The following is a 22,590-nucleotide window of genomic DNA, read 5'->3' as shown; positions in this document are numbered from 1 at the left end:
AGACAATATTGTGTTACTGTATGGCTCCTGTGTATGCAAACTAAAAATATACCTTGGGACTTTCCCGTAGCTCACCTGCTAGAGCTTGGGCCCCGTGTAGATTTCATGGCAAAACGCTGAAAGTGGACGCCATGCCACAGACACGCCAATTCTCTAGAATGAGTTAAAATTGCAAAATATGACTATTAAACTCAAAAAGGCCGACTACCTGTTGGTTTTGGGTATGGGTCCAAGAGACCCATGTTCAAGACCCATATGACACGTATATTTGGCCACCACTCATATGTGTAGCATGTTTCTTGAGTTTTGGAGAATATTTAGGCTGCCAAAAATGTGATTAATTTGGCACAAGAATAATTCCTTCCTTTACAATAGCAGCCACTGCTCTGGCCCAATTAAGGGAAAGAACAATCTACCTTCCCTGTATGAAATTCATTCCATTCTATACAAAACCCCTCCCTACTAAGGTCACATGTTCCTCAACAGGCATCGCTTCAGTCACTTGCTGCAGTGGCCATGGGTTCAAATCCGATCTGATCCAATCAAAAAAATTTGCTGTTGTGGGGTGCTGTTCTAATCAATGAGGTTCAGCTTTATTTGAGTTGAAACTCCAGCATGACACCAATACACAAAAGCAAACCAATTGTCTTATCTAAACAAAACAGACAATATTGACTACTGTAGGCTACGTTTAATGTAACTTCTTATAAGCGTACACACACTGACAGCCTGCTGATCCTCACATGAGAATGTGAATGATTAACAATTTAGGAAGCAAACACAGCAATTTGGAGGGGACCAAAGATCAGGGGCCAGGTGCATTAAAGTTTGTGGATCTATGATTCAGTCACACAAACACAAATGTACTGTATGTACTGTCCATTTTAATTACAGTTAGCTAATTTCACTACCTTTACCATACCACCATAAAACTATAAAAACAAACAACCAGTTTGGTAAAGTGCATTTTCAGAAAATGACTTGACCCTTGTTAAACCTGTTGTATCAAGTTGCATAATTCTAGTCAGTAAGAGCTTTGAACGTATGTCATAAAAGTACGCTTACCTTTCTGCTGAAGAGTCCTCAGGTCCAGAGTGACTTTTTTGTTGCTATCTTCCTGTAAGGAGGCAAACTGAATAGGGCTACCTTTTAAAGACACAGCGACATCTGGTGGACTTCTTAAGCACAACATGCCAAAACCAAGTGCTAGAGGAGGCTCAATCAGGTTGAGTTCAATACACTGTTGACCCAGAATGGCTCATTAAAAATAATGTCTAACAAATGCCGAACCAAATATAAATGCATTTATTTATCAATAAATGTATAATAGCTGTTAGACTCAAGCTGCTAGAGTTTGGTGTCTTTATTCCTTTGGTTTAGAGTCTTTTTGTTCTTTGCTTCTTTGCCTTCCCTCTCCTGTTCTGTGTGTGTGCCAACTTAGTTTCTCTGTGTCTCTTTACTTGTCTTTTATTACCTTTTTGGGGGGGTTTTGTTCTAAAAGGTCGTTATTTTCTTCTCTTTTAAGTTTGATCTTTTTTTCTAAATGTAAAAGATTTATCTCAGTTTAAGTTACAAATTAAATAGATTTAAATTGTTGAAAAGTTTAGCTTCAGTGAAACATGACATGAAATGTTTAGGTGTGTGTGATTTTGTATGTGTGTGGAAGCTTTTCTCTCTTAAAGATTTATACTTTGAACATGAGGCGAGAAAGGAAAAAAAGCTCTGACCTGTCTTCTCCTCCTCTGTTCTCTGTATTGCGACCCTTCCCTAAGGCAAGGATGTGCTTGTGGAGTCTTTCTTTGGACTTGTAAGATGTTGTTACCAAACTTGTCAAACTTGTCAAATTCATATTTAGTCCAAAAATGTATCTCTCTCTGTATGTGTTCAGGATTTGCTAAAGGATGTTAAAAAACACACACTAGTAGCAAGAAAGAGTACTGTTTTCCTGTTATAGCCTATTGAAATGCCAGTGTCTAATTTCAGATTAAAACCAACAAAGAAGACATTGATGGCATTAAGTCTCATGGAGGTGGAATTCAGCCTGAGGTTACCAACAAACTAAACCAGCTCGACACAAAAGTAGGGCATTAAATGATTGTTCCTGTTACTTTATTCCTGTAATAGTCAGCTTATTTGCATTTTCTATTGACTTTTTATAATAAAAGCTTTTTTATTATCATGAATGCACTGGCATTGGCATAGATAGCCAATGTCCTAAAATACATTTTCCATGCTTCTTTCCATACTTTACAGGTTTCAACACTTGAGAATAAAGTCACTACACTTGAAATGGTAAGACATTTAAAAATGGTTTGTTGTAATGGCTGAAACTCAAGACTGCACCATACATTTAATGTTTCTCTTCTTGCCCTTTCTCACCTTCTTCTCTTTCAGGCAATCCAGAGTGTGTCTTGCAGCAGTAATCCCTGTCAGCATGGGGGAACATGTCTGAACTTAATCAACTCATATCACTGTGTGTGTCCCAGCAACTGGGCTGTGAGTTCTGTTTGCTATATTATATGGGGGTGTAGGTTTAGAGACGCAGGATTTGACCGCCATGTGTTTCACTTGAGATGAGGCTCTAGTCTAGAGTATTGCCCAAACAAAAAAGCAGTGCTCTTGGCAATTTTTTTTGTATTTACTGCATGACCAGATACAAAATACAAACAACACAACAAAGACAGAAACAATGGGTATAGATCATGAGTGTAGACCGACGTTTGTCAGAAAATAACAAAACAGCTTGGATGTTAGTAGCTAGGGTTAGGTGCGTGTCTGTGGTACACACTACCAGTCTGCTGGGTGTTAGGAAAAAAAAGTAAATATAAATAAATATAATCAAATATATCTGTGTGATCTCTAAAAAAGTGTCATCTGAATAAAAACTGGATGGCCAAAGTATCTAAGAGCAGTATGTAAGCCATTCACAAGCTGAACATACACAATATCATCCAAGGGTTTGTATATTCTTTATTGGGATCCATTGACCAATAGGATTTTTTTTTATCCCATCATTTTTATAATCCAATCATTATAATTACTCTAAAACGTATAATCTAATCCTGTTATATGATATTCATGCTATTTTTATTTTCCTCAAATTCATTTTTTGTCCCCCCTGCATTGGTCTGTGTTTGTTTGTATATTGCTTCCTGCATGAGGCCCATTATTTTGACCAGTTAAAAACTCCTTGTAGTACGTTTAGAGTAATTTCTCATCGATAGTAAATAGTTGTGTTCTGTGTTGTGTTAATCTCAATTCTTACTCTCTTCCTGTGTGTGTGTGTGTGTGTGTGTGTGTGTGTGTGTGTGTGTGTGTGTGTGTGTGTGTGTGTGTGTGTGTGTGTGTGTGTGTGTGTGTGTGTGTGTGTGTGTGTCTGTTCGTATGTGTATCTCAGGGTCCTAATTGTGCCACAGATGTGAATGAATGTCAGGTATATTCTGGAACATATCAGGGTTGTCAGAATGGAGCAACCTGTGTCAACACCCCCGGAACATTCACGTATGTCTTAAGCTTCCCATAAACACTTGTGCAATTGCAACACATTTATTGTTATTGTTTCTGTTTGTTTGGATTTTTACCCATACTTTAATATAATTAAGAAATGTGTGTACTTTGTAGAAATAGGGTGATACAGAGCAGTTTTGATTTTCAGTTACTGACAATTCATGTTATTTATTTAACTTTTAGAATTTCTGAATGTTGTATTGTTTATAACTGAAATATTGTACAAACATAGACAACAGCCACTCTACAAAAACAAAACAAAAAATGTGAGCCACAATCATCACAATCAGGTAAAAGAAAAGCAGCCAATACTTATTCTGTCACATTAGTCACCTCCATACTTTACTCTTTGAAGTATATTGCTATTGAGGACCATTAACTCAAAAACAATACCTCTTGACACAGTCTTTCCAATGGAAAATTTTGTGAAATTATGAGGTGCGAGGCATACAATGTGATTCTAAAAATGTACCTGTACCCATGTTCATAATTGGAGTCTCATTCCAGTACCAAATGATCTGGATTCAGTGTATGTATATGTATGGCAAATATATATGGCCAAAAACTGTTGTTAACAAACATTTTATTACAGATATAACATAACTTTTTTTCTATGAGAAGAAACTTTCAGTTGTAACTTTGGTTATTTTATCTTGGTATGGATGAATGTAGCTCTTAAATTGCATAGCAAAAAAACTGTGTCGCCAATGATTTGCTGACAGAACGGCCCCCAGCCCTCTGTTTGATGCATCAGTCTGCAGGATAAAATGGAGAGAGAAGTTAGGTGTGTGTAGAAGAGGTTTCTCACAGAGAGTTTGGTTCTCCCTCTCAAGTGCCAGCTGACACTGCTCCGTCCACTGACTAGATTGAGGTCCACAAAGTTGGGAATAAACAGCCAGTAGTAACCCGCCAGCCCCAAGACCCGCCTCATCTCCTTCTTGGTCTTGGCCTGTAGAGGCTGGACCACGAGATGGAAAGAAAACCGAAGGATGGTTAGAGCAAGGGGGAGGAGAGGGCCGAGATGATGTGTGGTGCCAGAGCTGGTCGGGTGGATGCCCAGGGCCACCCCTCTGAAACATGGTTCCTGCGTTGACTGAGTTTTGACCTCTGCTAGTGTGGTGACGGCCTCCAAATCTGCAGGATGGTGACAACACACACACTCTGAGGTTCCAGTTAGGAGGCCCCCCTCCATAAACTGTTCCAATAAAACCTGTCCAGCATCTTGCCCTCACTGGCGGCCTCCCCCAGCTGTAGCCACCTGTAAGCCGCATTTTTCAGCTGCTGGGCTTAGACAAAGGGAAGGTTGGCGGGTCCCAGCATGGTGTTTCGTAATCGGAGAAACCCATGCAGTCAAGTACAGCTCTCTTGATGTCCTGGAACTGCCCCTGAGAAGAGGCTGGCACGGCAAGACTCCAGGGAAGATTAGGACACAGCAGCGACAGCCGAGACAGGAAAGGAAAGGCAAGGCATGAACGGGTAGAGGAGCAAGGGAGGTCGCAGGCATCAAGGGGCATTAGAGAGGCAGCAACAGCGAGCGTAGAGACGGAATATTTACATATCTAATGGCTTGCACACCGCCCGTTTCTGTGTTTTGGCACCCTTGTTAACCGATTAGAGTGGTCACACTGCCCCCCTTCAGCACGCAGTTGATACGCTCTCAGTGTTTACACCACCCAACTAGGAGACGCAGCCATTAGCAGTAATGCGGCCAAGTGAACAGGGTGTAACTCTGTTAGATGGTTAGACAGCGGAGTTGGTGAATGTGGGAACAGTGTAAAGACCAATAAAGGGCACTGGTGCAGCACATGCAAATGCGCAAATTTATCAGCAATTGCCAATTGTTGGACTGATGGTCGCAGGTTAGAAATAGTTGGCATATCACCGAAACCCCACGGCCCACTCCACCACCGGCCAGCCACATGCCTTCGCTGTTGCATCAAACATCTCCAGGAAGGTCCGGGGTCATCCACCACTGTCATTTTATGCAGGGTGATACTGGAAAATATCCGTGTCAGATTAATAATGCTCAAATCTTAGCAGGAGGTCCTTCTGAATTAGGATAGTGACTCCCCTACTTCTGCTATAATATATGACACAGAATTAATTTCAGATGATCCAAGGTTGTTAAGTGCAAGATACTCCTTTTTTAAGACAAATATAATTTTCCTCCTTTTAATGGGGACAGCCTTTGATGTTCCAGGAGCAAGTTAAAATAGAATTATTAGATGACATGAGAAATTAAATATAGTTGTTCTGAAGACAACTATAATCCACTACCATATACGTATACAGTAATTGCCAGATTGCTGCTATGCTGTTATGATATGATGCCCCCCTGTACTAAAGCTAAGTTTTTGCTGCCGTAGACATGTGTTCAAGTCTGAGCTGTGGCCCATGCTGCATGTCCTCTCCTCTCTCTCTCTCTCTCTCCCCATTTCCTACAATTTAAGCCTTAAAACTGGCCGTAAATTTGTTTATTTCTGCTGTAAAGCTAGACATTTTAATATAACTTCTGTACTCAGCCTTAAGTGGCTGTTAGAGCAACTGCTTTTTCTGTTACATCAGTGCTGACAAACATTTGCCAACCCCTGGAGTTAAATTTTACTTGTTTCATTTTTTTTTATACTACTACAACAATCCACCTCCAACTTCGTAGTGTTTCTCTCATTTTAACTGTCTTTAAACTGGTCTAAAACATTCTCTTGGACCCTGCTTTTTTCCGAGGAGAGGATACACTGCATTTTTCATCTCAGCTGACAATGAGTTGAATGGACTTGTTGAAGAGCAGATACTGGTTAGCTGCACTGGCTAACTAACTAGCAGCATCGAGTTAACTGTGCAGATAAGCAGTTCCCGGTAAAAAAAAGAAAAAAACATGTATACAGTCAGTGAGCGTTTTTTGTGTTCCGCCATCTAGCGCGCCGCCATTAATGTGGCCAAGTTGTAGTGACTGTGACAGCATGAGTAGTTAACGTTAGTTGGATTAATTGTTGTTTGATTAATTAATTGTTAATTGTTAATAGTTGGACTAATGAAGGTATCCTAAATTGATTAGCATTATTCAGATATTACATATTTAGTAAGTTAGACATTTGATAATGTCAATAGCCAAAAGTACAGAATGGAAAAATAGAGGAAATACAGACTGACCTTCACAAGTGATGTACTGTGTAACACTACTGTACTTGCTAGCTACTGTAGTATAATCAATCAAACGTTGTATTTAATCATAACAGACCAGTTATATTGGTAAAAGATTTGTAAATATTACGTTTTTTCATGGGTATTCAAGATGATTGACCATAAACTTGTTAGGAAACTGTTTACTGAGATAAGGTTAATAAATCAAGTAAACAGTCGGGTAATTTCTCCATTAGAGTGTATGTTATCGTTTTTGGTTGCAGCCAATGGAGCTCCCCTGCCGGCCTTTACATAGAATGCAGGTTTTAAGACACTTTAAGTGTGCCTTGACCCCCTGTGAAGCTTTGGCGATCCCCATGTTGGGAACCACTGCTCTACACAGACAGTAAAATTGTAACCTTCTACCTACTCCTTACTATTCAAATGCAAGTAACTATTAATCTCTAATATATTACATTTGTTACATACATTACATTTAAAGTAACTTACCCCACACTGGATAGAGGTAATTGATCAAACGTGTTTGAGGCCTTAATTATCATCTCCTTGTTAGTGATCAATTTATTTATGAATCATACTGTGTACTACATCTACCATTTTGGTATTGTAATAATATTTCTGTGTCTACACAGTTGTAACTGTTCTCCAGAATGGTCAGGGAGTCGCTGTACTGAGCGTTATGATGACTGCAGGAATGGAGGACAGGACCTGTGTGTACATGGCACATGTATTGATGCAGACCGAGTTATACCTGGACAGGTAAGCAGTCACTTAACATATATATAAATATATATAATATATAATTCATTCAAGAAATATATAGCAGAATCCACATTACCTGTTATCAACAGAGAGAGTTAAAATACACAGTGTTACATGTAATTTATACTGAATGTAGTTAATATTATGCCTCTGAGTGGACTAATAATAGTAATAAGAAAAAGCTTTTATTCTCTTTTATTTGTACTTTCTTAAACAAAAGCTTAATTGTATTTTTTGTATACTTATATGGCACAATATAATTGAAGCTTTTACATGGATAAATTAATTCCGGACTGTGAAGCTATACAGAAACCGCAATATTGATATTTTTATTATGGGAGAGCAATAGGGCGACTGTGGCGCAGAGGCAGAGCGGGTCGTCCCCTAATCGCCCCCTAGTTGGTTCGATCCCCGGCTCCTGGTGCCGCGTGTCGAAGTATCCTTGAGCAACATACTGAACCCCAAATTGGTCCCGATGCCATGCATTGGTGTGTGAATGTGTATGAATGAGTTAGATTCTGTTTGATGGGCTTTGCCATCACTGAGTGCATGTGTGTGAAAGGGTGAATGTGGCGTAGTGTAAAAGCTCTTTGAGTGGTCGGAAGACTAGAAAGGCGCTATACAAGTACAGGTCCATTTACCATTTACCAATAGAGATAAGATTTTGCTGCTTGTCACAATGTAAGACTGAATGCATCAATACTCAGTAAAGTTTTGAAGCTTCATTAGCAGTAAGTGATTTTATGTACTATCATCAAGTCCATAAGGCCCAGTACTCTGAAGGTTTTCATTCCAAACCATATGATTTCAGTAATTTATCGTAAGGTATAAAACACAGCAGACATTGGTGCATTCATGTCATTCCATTCCAAATGTCTTTTAATGTTGTATTATGTTGTGATGTGATGCTAAGTGAGAGATTACAGAGTGTGCAAGAAGTAGATGTGTAAATTGGAAATACTAGTAAAAGAAATTTTTTCAATTTGGGCATGTCATTGTACCTGCATGGCATGCAAACAACTGATCTTATATCAAAATTCAGGATTGTTTAATTTTGTATTTCAATGATTCTGTTTTACTGTAGATATGCTTTTGGTTAACAGAGTTTTTACATTGTGACTTTTTTTTCCCAATAAAGCCTAAATACAAATGCATTTGTGAAAGTGGCTGGGAGACTACAGCTGGGAACCCGGCCTGTGTGGCTGATGTGAATGAGTGCAACCTACCCAACAAACCTTGTTCCACCAACCCTGCAGTTTCCTGCTATAACACTCAGGGTTCCTTCTACTGTGGAGCTTGTCCTGCTGGTAACACTCAATGACACAACTCATACTGGGCTGTAATTCAAATGTTGGGGTTGGCTAACTGATTTTTTTACTTTGAGACCAGAAGCATTAATGGAGTCTTAGCGCAGTATAGTATGAAATAGCAGTGCCCATTCCAACTACAGCCTGTTCATTCTGCTGCTGTCTGGTAGTATCAGCTGCTGTACCACCAATCGTTATATTTCTATAATTTGGGGTGGCTGCTCTGGCTCAGGAGGTAGAGCGGGTCGTCCACTAATCAGAAGGCTGGTGGGTTTGATCCTGCTGCATATCAAAGCAAGATACTGAACCCCAAATTGCTCCGGATGTTGTGCATCCATGAATGTGTATGACTGAGACTTGCACCAAGATAAATTCCTCGTATGTGTAAAAACCTACCTTGCAATAAATCTCATTCTGATTCTGATTCTGAGTAGTGCCCAAATTTATTTTTTCCTAAACAAAATTTTCATACTATTAAAATTGTGTTGATCCTGATTTTTTTTCCTGACAATATCACATTCTAGCAGTGGACAGCAAATTGCAAAGAAAAACAAAATATTGCAAGAATTTGTTAACCACATTCTGTTTGTACTTGTGTATGCACACAATTGAAAAAGTAAATCCATGTCATACTGTAGTTTTTGTCTATCCATGTGAATGTGGCTTTATGCATAGCCTGAATAAATGAAAACATTTTTTGAATGACTTCTAATATGTCTCAGGTTGGCATGGCAATGGCTATAGTTGTCAGGATGTAGACGAATGTTTGACCAATAATGGTGGCTGCTCCATCACTCCCATGGTCCAATGCCTGAACACCATGGGCTCCTTCCACTGTGGACCCTGCCCTCCAGGTATGAGATGAGAAAAGTTACAGTGTTTACTATTATATATGACGACTTAACTTTCTAACTACTTACTTTCTCTTTTCCACTCAAGTCTCTCTCTCTCTGAAACTAATGCTTGTCCTTTTAGCTTTTTTTTTTTTTCCCTCTGGTGTTTACTGGAAGTTATGGAACCATTTTTGTTTGCACACACTGCTTGTGAACATGAACAATGAAATTACATATACAGTCAAGCCCAAAATTATTTATACCCCTGGCAAATTTTGACTTCAAGTTACTTTTATTTAACCAGCAAGTTTTCTTGATTAGAAATAACACAGGTGTCTCCCAGAAGATAATAAGACTATGTACAAGAGGCATCATTGTGGAAAAAACATTTCTGGATGGGGTTCTTAGGGTTGAAGGCTTCTCCTTTTTTATGCCAGATGAAGGATACATCATTGTGGCCAAACAATTCAATTTTTGTTTAATCTGACCATAAAACAGAAGACCAGAAGTCTTCTTCTTTGTCCAGATGAACATTTGCAAAGGCCAAGCAGGCTTTTGTGTGCCTTTTCTGGAGAAGTGGTGTCCTCCTTGGTCTGTGTCCGTGGAACCCAGCAGTGTGCATTGTTCGTTGGACTTTCTTCCTTGAGACGTTGCCACCTGCAGAGCCCAGATCCACCAGGATGGCCTTGGTGGTGATCCTTGGATTCTTTTTCACCTCTCTCACCTCCTGGCCAGCAGAGGTGTCACTTTTGGCTTCCGACCACGTCCTCTGAGATTTCCCACAGTGCGGAACGTATCCTTTTTTTTAATAATACTTTGCACTGTAGCCACTGGAACTCGAAATGAACTGAGCAGCTCCTTCAGTGACAGACTCTTTCACCCCAAATGTGTGAAGGAGAGATATCATAGGTCCTTCCTTCCTGCTCCTGTCAGACTGTTCAACAACCAGCACTGCCCCCCCCCCATCTCGGCATCAATAATAATAGTAATGTGCAATAATTAATGTGCAATCTATTGCCCATGTGCAGCTGCTGCTACTATTTTCTGTGTTATTTGTGTTATCTGTTGTTGTTGATTCTTACTGGTTTTTCTCTTGTATGTAGTGTTTTTTATTATTTCCCTACTCTTACTGTTTATTTCATACTGTTTTTTTTCTCTATCCACTTTGCTGCTGTTACATTGGAATTTCCCCACTGTGGGACAAATAAAGGAATATCTAATCTAATCTTAACTAATCTAAAACATTTAGATATGGCCTTATAGCCCTTTCCTGACTTGTGAGCAGCCACAATGCGCAGTCGCAGGTCCTCAGTGACCTCCTTTGTCTTAGCCATGACTGTTCACAAACCAACTGCAGAGAGCTGCTGTTTTTTCACCTGTTGAGTTGAATAAAACAGCTGTTCCCAATGAATCCGGGTAATTAGGATGCTTTAGAACAGCTTGGACTATTTGGAATGGTATAGAACTTTTTCCCATAGACTGTGGCAGTTTGCAAAGGGTATAAATCATTTTGGACATGCCACTTTTTGTTCAAATGTAAATAAAAGCTGAGAAATATTTTTTTACACAATGATGCCTCTTGTACATCGTCTTATTATTGTCTGGGAGATGCGTGTGTCATTTCCAATCAAGAAAAAACTTGCTGGTTGAATAAAAGTAACTTTAAGTCAAAATTTGCCAGGGGTATGAATAATTTTCGGCTTGACTGTACATATATGATGTAATACAGACTAGCTGATCCTTGCGGAACTTGTAGTGGGTGCTAGAATTCTTGCAGTGTTCAATCATTATTTTTATTATTTTCTTTAAGCAGCCCCATGATCAAAGCTCCTGACCAGTGTAACAATAAATTAAAAAAAACTGTAATCATCTGCCTGATTTTAGATTTTTGTTTGTGCAGGTTATGAAGGAGATGGGAGAACATGCTCCCAGACCAATATCTGCGCTAGCAACAATGGAGGCTGTCACCCATTAGCAACTTGTTCTTCCAGCCCAGGTAAAAACAAACATTCATGATTTCCCCGGACTCCTTGAGTTGAATGAAGTAGAATTTAAGTAATTGGCTTGCCATTTGCAGTTTATTCTGTCGGTTGGTGATGCAAAGTAGCCGGCGCTGGGTTGCAGCTTAACTTGTAATTTAACAATTACAAGTTAAGCTGCAACAAAATACTATATGAGTGGATGTTATTTTCTATTAATTTGGTATTTCATTCAATTTTCAATTCAATTCAATTCAGTTTTATTTGTATAGCGCCAATTCATAACAGAAGTTATCTCAGGACACTTTTCAAATAGAGCAGGTCTAGACCGTGCTCCTTATAAAATTATTTACAGAGACCCAACAGTTTCCACCATGAGCAAGCACTTGGCAGTGCTTACTTCCTGTTGCCAGTGGGTGGCACTATCACTTTATCTGAATATTCTCATGTAGAAGTGTTGAAATTGTTCAAATGTTAACACAAAAGCTGCATCGCCATGGCAACATGGTTCTACGAAAATTCTTAAGATTCATAAGATGTCATTGTCCGCTGGATCTGGTCAATCTGCTGGTAGATATGCATAAAAGGAAAAAAAAGACATTTCCTTTCACCACTAGGTGGCGCTATCACTATTACTGAATGTTATCACATAGACGTGTTTAGGGCAGGACTCTTTTCAGTGCAGTTTGGAGCCAAATGGACAATGTACACTCAAGTTATAGCAAATTCGTGTGTTCTGGTACATAAAAAATTTACACCACGCCACGGACACGCCCTTCAACAAAACCTCACCACAATCATGAAAAATCCTCAATATATTTTGCATTTTCTGACCAAATTTCAGCAGGATCTGATCAACCTGCCAAGAGTAGAACATGGAAGTAGAAGAAAAAAAAAATTTCCTGTTGCCAGTAGGTGTCGCTGGCTATATCTAAATATTGTAATGTAGATGTGTTCAGGGCAGGACTCGATCTGCACCCTGATGCACTTGTTTGACCAAAGTACACTGAAGTTCCGACAATTTCTTTTTTTATGCCAAAACGTCAAAACTTGGCACCATGTCATGGATAGGCCCTCTGAATAAAAGTCACAAATAGCACAACTTTCAATCGTGATTGTGTTTAGAATCAACTGACCAAATTTGAAGTCCGATCAAATCCCTAGGAGGAGTTTGTTAAAATACAAGGGGTGCAAATCTGTCTGTCTCTCGCTCTCTCTCTCTCTGCCTCTCTCTCTCTCTCTCTCTCTCTCTCTCTCACCCCAACTGGTCGAGACAGACGACCACCCACCTAGAGCCGGAGGATCTGTCCTAGGTTTCTGCCTTTTAACAGGCAGTTTTTCCTTGCCCTTGTCGCCAAGTGCTTGCTCATGGTGGTACTGTTGGGTCTCTGTAATTAATGTTAAAGAGTTCGGTCTAGACCTGCTCTATTTGAAAAGTGTCCTGAGATAACTTCTGTTATGAATTGGCGCTATACAAATAAAATTGAATTGAATTGAATTGAATTGCAAATCAGCAGAAATTACCGCTAAATCCAAAATGGACTTCATGTTGGTTTTGGGATATGGCTCCAAGTGTGTTTTTTGTACGTCAGGACATGATCTCCGCGTGTACCGATTTTTATGCATATTGGTGTAACGGGCCCCGGGGGGGGGTTCAGTTTATGGGCCCCTGAGGGGCCATTTTACCATGGTCATAGTGGACCCCCATAAAATACGTAATTTTTTGCCACAACTGCCCTAACTATAAGCTTTATCAAAGAGGAAATGTCTTAAGCCTACTCTTAAATGTGGAGACGGTGTCTGCCCCCCAAACCCAAACTGGAAACTGGTTCCACAGGAGAGGAGCTTAGTAGCTGAAGGCTCAGGCTCCTGTTCTAGAGACTATAGGAACCACAAGCAGCCCTGCATTCAGAGAGCGCATTGTTCTAGTTGGGTAATAGGGTAGGCCTGACCAAAAATAGCTTTGTAGGTGAAGAGGAGGATTTTAAATCTATTCTGAATTTTACAGGGAACCAGTGCAGAGAAACTAATACAGGAGCAATATGATCTCTTTTCCTAGTTCCTGTCAGTACTCGTGGGGCAGCCTGATAATAGGGAGTTGCAGTAATCCAGCCTAGAAGTAAAAAATGCATAGACTAGTTTTTCTGCATCTGTCTGTGACAGGATGTGTCAAATTTTTGCAATGTACGTAAATGAAAAGTCAGTCCAGGAGGTTTGCTTTATGTGGGAATTAAAGGACATATCCTGATCGAAGATAACTCCAAGATTCCTGACGGTGGTGCTAGAGGCCAAGGTTATCTAGAGTAACTATATCTTCAGACAGTGAGTCTTGGTTGTGTTGGGGGCCAAGTACAAGAACTACTACAAAGAACTTTTCTGAGTTTGACATCAGAAAATTGCAGGACATCCAGGTTTTTATGTCCTCAAGACATGTCTGTAATTTAGATAACTGATTCATTTCATCGAGCTTCATTGATAGATATCACTGCATCACAATGAAAGTTAATAGAGTGATTCCTAATAATAATGCTCCCTGACTAACTTTAGTGTGTATGTAGGATTAATCGTTAACATGTACAAACTGAGAATGATCTGATAAATAGGAGGTAAACCAGCTTAGTGTGGTTCCTTTAATGCCAATTAATTCAATTCAATTCAATTCAATTTTATTTGTATAGCGCCAATTCATAACAGAAGTTATCTCAGGACACTTTTCAAATAGAGCAGGTCTAGACCGAACTCTTTAACATTAATTACAGAGACCCAACAGTACCACCATGAGCAAGCACTTGGCGACAAGGGCAAGGAAAAACTGCCTGTTAAAAGGCAGAAACCTAGGACAGATCCTCCGGCTCTAGGTGGGTGGTCGTCTGTCTCGACCAGTTGGGGTGAGAGAGAGAGAGAGAGAGAGAGAGAGAGAGAGAGAGAGAGAGAGAGAGGTGCACAGCAACAACAGTATTGGCAATGGCAGTCAAGCAGGACCATGGCAGGAGGCTCCACCAGGATCCATGAGAACCTGCGAGACGAGAAAGCACAAGAACTCCGGGGAAGAAGTGGAGTTAGTAACATGCATTAAAGGGACATGAATGAGTGCAGAAAGAGAGAGGAAGAGAGTAGCTCAGTGCACCATGGGAAATCCCCCGATAGTCTAGGCCTATAGCAGCATAACTAAGGGATGGTTCAGGACTCACCTGATCCAGCCCTAACTATAAGCTTTATCAAAGAGGAATGTCTTAAGCCTACTCTTGAATGTGGTGAGGGTGTCTGCCTCCCGAACCACAACTGGAAGCTGGTTCCACAGGAGAGGAGCTTGGTAACTGAAGGCTCTGGCTCCTGTTCTACTTTTAGAGACTATAGGAACCACAAGTAGCCCAGCATTCAGAGAACGTAGTGTTCTAGTGGGGTAATAGGGTACTATGAGCTCTTTAAGATATGAAGGGGCCTGACCATGAAGAGCTTTATAGGTGAGGAGGAGGATTTTAAATTCAATTCTACATTTTTTGTAGATTAGATGCTCAAGCCTCTGTAATAGAATATTACGGTCAATGGTGTCAAATATAGCAGTAAGGGGCGCCCAGTTAGCTCAGTCGGTAGAGCTGGCGACCCATATACGGAGTCGCTGCAGCGGCCCGGGTTCAAATCCGACCTGCAGCCCCCTGCTGTGTGTCATCCCCCCTCTGTCTCTACCCACCCTTCCTGTCTGTCCTTGGCTGTTCTATCTAGTAAAGGCATGAAAATGCCAAAAAAATAATTTAAAAAAATGTTCTTACAGTACAGAGACAAGTCAATTGTCGGAAGCGATTAAAAGGTCATTATTAACTTTAACCAGTGCTCTCTCTGTGCTATGATGAACTCTAATTCCTGACTGAAATCCTCAAATAAGCTGTTGCTATGTAGAAAGTCACACAACTGTCTGGCGACTACCTCCTCCAGAATCTTTCTCAAAGCAGTGGCATCCAACTAGCTAACTGTAACCTAACATGCAGAGGTTGTGTGCTTGTAAAGACTGCTATACCATATAACATTGCTCTGGACATCCATTTTCAGTGTTTAAAAAAGCTTTCTCTGGAAGAGAATGCGGGAGAGAGAGCATCATGTCAGGTAAGGCATGTCCTTGAAGTAAGGGGCATATGTTTGTGAGCTGCCTTTCTTGCTACCATTCAAGCAGCTATCTTGCATTTAGAAATCCACAGACAATCGGTAGGCGGTAAATTCCCTGATCATCTGGTATTGCATGATGACCACAAAGTGAAATTCAAGAGTGAGATGTGCAATGTGGGACATGACCATGTATTCTTCTTCTCACTGGTTTCTCACTCAAACCTTTGACATTCAACAGGTACAAGCTTCCCCATATGTACGTGCCCTCCAGGCTACATAGGCAATGGTTATGGACCAACTGGTTGCACCGAGACCAGCAACATCTGTCAGACCAACAACCCCTGTATTAATGGACAGTGTGTGGTAAGTGTTTGTGACTGTGTGTATGTATCATCATCAACGTCTTAAGGGTCTTTCAGCAGGTTTTGATCAACCGGCTAGGAGTAGTACATACAAGTATAAAAAACTGTCATGTCCTGTTGCCAGTAAAGTTTGAGATTGGACAAAGAACACTGAAGTTATGACAACTTCTAGCACACCATTTGATGCACACACGTTACAAATAGCACAGCTTTTGATCGTGATAGTCTTTAGAATCCACTGACCAAATCTGAAGTCGACCTGATCAATTCCTAAGGGGGGGTTTGTTAAAATACAACACATGCAAATCGCCCAAAAAAGACCACCTAATTAAAAAATCGCTGACTTCCTGTTGGGTTTGGGGTATAGGTCCAAGAGGCTTTGCTTTACGTATAGACATGATGCATGTGCCTACCAATTTTTGTACATCTGGATAAAACGTGCCACTGGGGCTGCTTTGTTGAAGTTTTCGAGGAGGCGCTATAGAGTCATACCCATGCACAAGACCAAAATCAAATGCGAAAACTACATGACATTTGACACGTATGCCAATTTCCGTGAATTAGGGAGGATGTTTAGCCCCGCAAAACTGTCATCAACTGTAAAAAAGGAAATAACAACATTTACCTCTTTGCTACGGCAACAGTATTTGAAAAACAGACACTCATAACATATCATCATCAATGTCTTAAGGGTTGTCTGACCAAATTACAGCTGGAGCCAATCAACCTGCTAGAAGTAAACCATGGAAGTATGAAATATATAATTTCCTGTTGCCGCTATGAATATATCTGACTATTGACATGTAGATGTGTTCAGAGTGGGATGATCATATGACAACTTCCTGTTTCATGGCTAAATGGAAGAACCGACTGACCAAATTTGAAGTTAAATGGCAAATGGTAAATGGACCTGTACTTGTATAGCGCCTTTCTAGTCTTCCGACCACTCAAAGCGCTTTTACACTATATGCTCCATTCGCCCTTTCACATACATTCACTCAGTTACCATTCATTTACTCTTGCATGTGGAGAGGGTGTTTGCCTCCCAAGCCCTAACTGGAAGCTGGTTCCACAGGAGAAGAGCTTGGTAATTGAAAGCTCTGGCTCCCAAATAAAATGACAGATTTCTCTAGGTTTGAACATAGTTGGAAACATTTGTGATAATGTGAGTACACAGCTCAACAAAATATTCAGATCTTGTGTTTATATTCATTTTAATGAGGAAATGTTACATAGTATAGCTTCAAAGGATAAGATTGGTAATATTCTATACATTCTTACAGTCAACAAATTCCCCAGAAAGCTCAAAACCAACAATTAATTGATCCCATCAACAAATATGTGTGAATTAAAAGCTTGCTTTGCTCATGAATCATTTTTTACACAAACTCAGGTAAATACCCTTTTTTAAATTATTTGCAGTCCATGTAGCCATAGTCTGAATCATTCATTGAATGCTTGATTACACCTACCGTGATCTTTTTGTGTTCATTATATTCTGAAGAATAATCTCTTTGTAAGAAATTCATGAATGTCTGGCAACTGCATTTCTGCTATCACAGGCTACCACGGTGGCTCCTGGCTACATCTGCAATTGCAACTCTGGCTGGCAAGGAGTGAACTGTGACCAAAATCTCAATGAATGTTTGAGCAATCCCTGCCAAAATGGAGGAACCTGCAACGACGGAATTGATGGATTCACATGTACTTGCACTGCCCAGTGGACAGGCCAATTCTGCCAGAGCCCACAGCAAGGTATTGGCAGGACAAGAACATATGGGGGGAAGGGAAGAAGGGAAGAAGTAGGGAGGGATGGACTGAAAGGAGGTGGAGATATAGCAAGGACAAGGTAAAGAGAGTAGAATGGATCTAAGAAGAAATTCAGGGATTGGATGGGCTGGTTAGACTTTTGGGGACTATGAGACATTAACATTATTATTGAATATTTTATTTATTTATTTATATTACCCTTATAATAATATAGAGTATAAACTGTAGGGGTTACACTACTTAATAATAAAGGTAATTAATCACTGAAGATTAATAATACACTAGTAAATGGGGCACCACCTCCTTGTTTAGCTACTGTAATAATAATCTATGTTCAATCTAGGGTGGCCATTTCCTTCACATCAAAAAGGAGGACACTTTGCATACAGGGGGACACGCAAGCAGATATTTGTTTGGTATGATCCGGTTTTAAATTGTAATGTTTTTCCACCAGATTACATAAAGGTGCATACACATACCACATAGCTAATAATAAATATACAAGATACAGCTCATGACAACGTGCCCTTCCAATTCAGATTACATAGGTCTAATAAACATCATACAGAAACTGTTCTTAATGTTTTTATCTGGATAGATAAAGGGGGAAAAAAATGCAGCACCTTCTGTATCAGATGTATAGGCTTTGCCTATACATATGAGTATAAGCAATTTCAGAATTTCAGTCCAACAACTGACGTTAGCTAACGTTACGTTTTCTGTCGCTGAGAGCTTGATTGACAGCCTGGTGGTAGCAACTGTGGTGATCGTGACGAATCAACCCATGGCTCATTTGAATATTAAAATTAGCCATGTGTTGATAGGTCACGACGAAAATGGAACCAATGAAATTACTTATTTTGACACACATTTTTAGCCAATAAGTATTAAACTAACGAGGTAATGTGTCAAAAGGCGACCTTTTTAGTTATTTTGTCAAAAGGAGGACAAATGAGTGTCCGGCTTAAGGCTGTGCCTGCAGCCGGACAGGGCATTTAAAAGCCGGACTGTCCGGCCTAAAGCCGGACGAATGGCCACCCTAGTTCAATCTCATGTTCTGAAGTAGTGATTTCTTTTAAAGGATTCATCGATTTCCCCGCATCAAATCAAACCTGCACCGACAAGGACATACGGTTATATATGTTTATTAACTAAACTAATGCAGAGTAAATAGTATGAAATGATAATGTAAACAAATGACAACAAGTAACAGAATATGTGGACAATATATGAATTATTACTATTTGGTGATTCAGGAGCGATGGTGGATTTTGCGATGCGGCAGTAAGTTTAAAATATTACGAGAGTAAATTTTAGAACTACGAGGCCCTAATCGAAAATTCTCTTAAACTTAAAAGATGGGAATCAAAGCTTACAGACAGACACCAGCTCTCTTTCATGTGTGTGAATCCGGTCGTGTACCAGAGAGTCAGCCTACTTTGTTTGTAGATGGAACTTGGAAGGATTCCAGGCCCTTGGCTTTTAGCTCAACTGCGGCTTTGCATCATGATCCAACAGGCCGAAGGAAGTTGCGTCTGTCCCTGGTACCAGTGGCCCTTGTTTACGCTTGAGTGTGTTGGAGGCAGAGTGCTGCATAATAATGTCTTTGTTCGGCTGGAAACGTTTGTACGTCTTCTTGAGCAGTCAACTACTGCGACGTCCTTCTGGCTGATGATGAATGTCTTAGAGTGGTTGGTCTTCAGTTTTGATTGTAAACTCATTCAGCTTCTTGTTTAAAAATAACTGGAGGATGAAACGCTGGCCCTGCGAATTCTCCGTCGTCATGGTCCAAGAATTAAACTAAATTCACTTTCTGTGAATCAGGTGACAATACTTGACGATAAGACTGCAAAAATATAAAAGAAGAAATTCGTTTGTGTCTTGAGCTTTCAAAATAAAAGTACTTAGAAAAGTACTTTAGCACCGCAAGTTATTGAGGAAAAAATCAACACGTGTCGAAAAACGAAGTAAAGTACGGAAATTAAAATTAAGAACGAGAGTAAATAACGAGTGGATCTTAGAAAGAAGAAAAGAAGAGATCAGAAGAGAAGGAGTGACCGGAGTCTGTTCCTTTTATTTATATATATATATATATATATATATATATATATATATATATATATATAGTTATATATATATGTTTTACACATTTTTTTTTCACATGTTTTATTACTTGATGTAAAGGAAAAGTAGAACTGATTAAAATCATTAAATCATAATCATTAAACATGCATATATAGCAGCACTGATGGATTGTACATATTTCGTATAGTGCTAGCTTAATCCTTGTTATAAAAATTATGTGTCAGGCATTTACTGTTTGGAATAATACATAATTATAAAACAAAGTCCGTTTTGAAAATACCTTACGCTATACCAGAATCTTACCAAAAGGTGGCACTGTGGCTCCATCAAACATTCAGACATTTTACACATGATTTTGTAACTCAGTCCAATCTGAAGACAGGAACATCAGACAAACATTACTGGATGGCATACAATAGTACTAAATTAGAACTAAATCTATATCAGTGCAAATGCTGTTTCTGCTATCTATTGAATGTCCACTAGCAAATGGACCTCATAAATCACCTTAAAGGAAAGGGAAAGGAGTAACAGGAGACCAGATGTGGATTTCAGAGGAGTTTCTCTCTGGACGTGAACCTGTCTGAGATGTAAACACATTTCAGGGATATCGAACCCTGATTTACAATCAAAAAGGCACTTACTTATCAACCCATCTTTTGTAGAACAACAAGCGTTTCCCAAAACCTGAGTGTAGAGTGTCATTCTGATCTGTGGAGGAGTCAGTGTTCTGTTAAAGAGGATAAAACAAATTGACACCTAGAGATCCCATCTGAGAATCAGAGAAGAACCAGGCTCTCTGTGCAGGAGACTATCAGCACCACAGTCTCACCTCCCCTCCTGGGTCAAAAAGGTCAAAGGGAAAGAGGAGGCCTTGAAAACTCTCCTGGTGGAACAGAATAAAAATAATATGATGGCTGTTGAATTAAGAGACGGATAAAGCGTCTCTTGTAATGATGAGACGACAACAAGGTCCTACAAAACTGTGTTATTCTAAATCAATCCTTATATTAAGTATAGAATTATCTTCATTCATATTTTTTCTCTGGGTAAATGTATTGTAAAGTTTGTAGAATGTTATAAACGTTTTTCTTTGAATGTCAAAACCTGTTTTACATTGATGTGATAGTTATATCTTCTTATGGGATGATGTAATATTTTGTGACTGTAATTCCTACTTCATGTTGTTTAGAAGCTCTACACAACAGCCACGTAATCAGCTTCCCTTTGCCCATTCTAATGGAGCTGAAATCCCACACTGCTAGTCACTCAATTTAGGTTTAGTTACAATGTTTTGATCCCAGACTTACATAACTAAATAAAGTAACCTTGATTTAAAGACCAAATGTAGGGGCAAATGTGTACTTTAACAGCAAGAATTCTCTATCAGTAAACATAATGCTTTAGACCTACCTGACATTTAAAAATGGCATGTAAGAATATTTTTTCATTTTGATCATAATTGCTTTTTTTTATTTTCTTTATTTTTTCCTATGGCCTTTTTTGGACAAAAAGAATAACATACAATAACAAGTACCCCCCATCCATTGCCCTTTGTGTTGTTTTGTCCGGTATTAATGCAAAGTATATAATTGGTCTGCTGTCACCAAGTGCTACTTTAAGCATGTATGTGTGTTCCAGTGTGTGGAGGTCACCTGACTGGCTCCGCTGGTTCCTTCAGTTACCCTAACACCCCAGGTCATGATGAATACGATCACCAGGTCAGCTGTGCTTGGGTGATCCGTGTTGATGCAAACAAGGTCAGTTGCAGTGGTTCTTCGGTAAAAGAGATTTCCTTTTCTTTTTGTAATTTCATTCATTCATTAGAGAGCTAGTGCACAGTCAGCTTGTTTGAACCTCAAGGCTAACAAAATGCCTCTTTGTAGATGATCTCTTGATTTAACAAATAAATCATCCCTTGATGTTATTGTGTTGTTCAATCACTCAAACATTTATTTTTAAATTCCTTAAGTTAATTCAGTCATAGGACCAGAAAACAAGGTCCAGAAAACATCCTCATGCATGTTGTAAACATTGCTGGGATCACATTACTTTTCCCGGTAACACCCCACTGGAAGCACTACAGTTGATTTTGTGCAATTACATTACATATGGTTGCTTATTGAAAAAATAAACAAGTGAATGCTTGAGAAATAGACATTGTTAGCAATAGCAGATGTTATAAAATTTTAAATATAGCAGATTGACAGAGATCCTTTGCTCCTGTGTGTTCTCTTCTTTAGATTCTGCGTATTACCTTTCCTTTCTTTCATCTGGAGAGCAGCACCAACTGCAACTTTGACTTCCTTCAGATTCATGATGGGGACAGCGCATCTGCTTACATGATCGGAAAATTCTGTGGCCAAAATAACCCACAGGAGCTCTATAGCTCCCACAATTCACTGTATTTTTGGTTTCGTTCTGACCACTCTGTCAGTGCTGGTGGCTTCACAGTTGCTTGGCAGTCTCAGGAGCCAGGTGGGCATGTTTGTTCTGGTTTGGTTTAGTTAATGAGTAAGGTATTATGCATATATTCACAGAAGAAGAAAAAACATAAGTCAAGGTATCGAGCTTGTACCATAACAAAGGTCAGTCGTCCTATACACACAAAAAACATTTTTGCCATGCTCATAGTGGGCCCCTAGAAAATACGAAATTTTTCGCCCAGCTGACATTTCATGAGTTTACGAGCATAGGAAAGCCTCCAAAAATGCGTTTGTTTGGGAGGATTAATAATAAAAAG

The 22,590-nt window shown here is 39.6% G+C and overlaps 1 protein-coding gene and 1 long non-coding RNA gene across 2 annotated transcripts in view; both read left to right on the top strand.

Moving 5' to 3' along the window:
* The window catches only part of cubn (cubilin (intrinsic factor-cobalamin receptor)), a 139,345-nt gene that overhangs the window by 1,252 nt on the left and 115,503 nt on the right, over positions 1–22,590 (top strand). Inside the window, exons 3-14 of the mRNA XM_051410208.1 lie at positions 1,984–2,079; positions 2,254–2,292; positions 2,395–2,496; positions 3,398–3,501; positions 7,281–7,407; positions 8,549–8,717; positions 9,440–9,571; positions 11,451–11,546; positions 15,869–15,993; positions 17,555–17,747; positions 21,489–21,607; positions 22,091–22,325. Of these exons, the coding sequence (XP_051266168.1) occupies positions 1,984–2,079; positions 2,254–2,292; positions 2,395–2,496; positions 3,398–3,501; positions 7,281–7,407; positions 8,549–8,717; positions 9,440–9,571; positions 11,451–11,546; positions 15,869–15,993; positions 17,555–17,747; positions 21,489–21,607; positions 22,091–22,325 (1,537 nt within the window). The remainder of the gene's footprint in view (positions 1–1,983; positions 2,080–2,253; positions 2,293–2,394; positions 2,497–3,397; positions 3,502–7,280; positions 7,408–8,548; positions 8,718–9,439; positions 9,572–11,450; positions 11,547–15,868; positions 15,994–17,554; positions 17,748–21,488; positions 21,608–22,090; positions 22,326–22,590) is intronic.
* On the top strand, positions 11,654–14,467 carry LOC127369190 (uncharacterized). Its single transcript, XR_007886025.1, has 2 exons — positions 11,654–11,850; positions 14,257–14,467. It is a non-coding gene; the product is annotated as an uncharacterized LOC127369190 (long non-coding RNA).

The sequence above is a fragment of the Dicentrarchus labrax genome, unplaced genomic scaffold, assembly GCF_905237075.1.
Source record: "Dicentrarchus labrax unplaced genomic scaffold, dlabrax2021, whole genome shotgun sequence".
Taxonomy (NCBI): domain Eukaryota; kingdom Metazoa; phylum Chordata; class Actinopteri; family Moronidae; genus Dicentrarchus; species Dicentrarchus labrax.
Note: the sequence above shows the minus strand (reverse complement) of the source record. Positions and strands in the feature narration are given on the sequence as shown.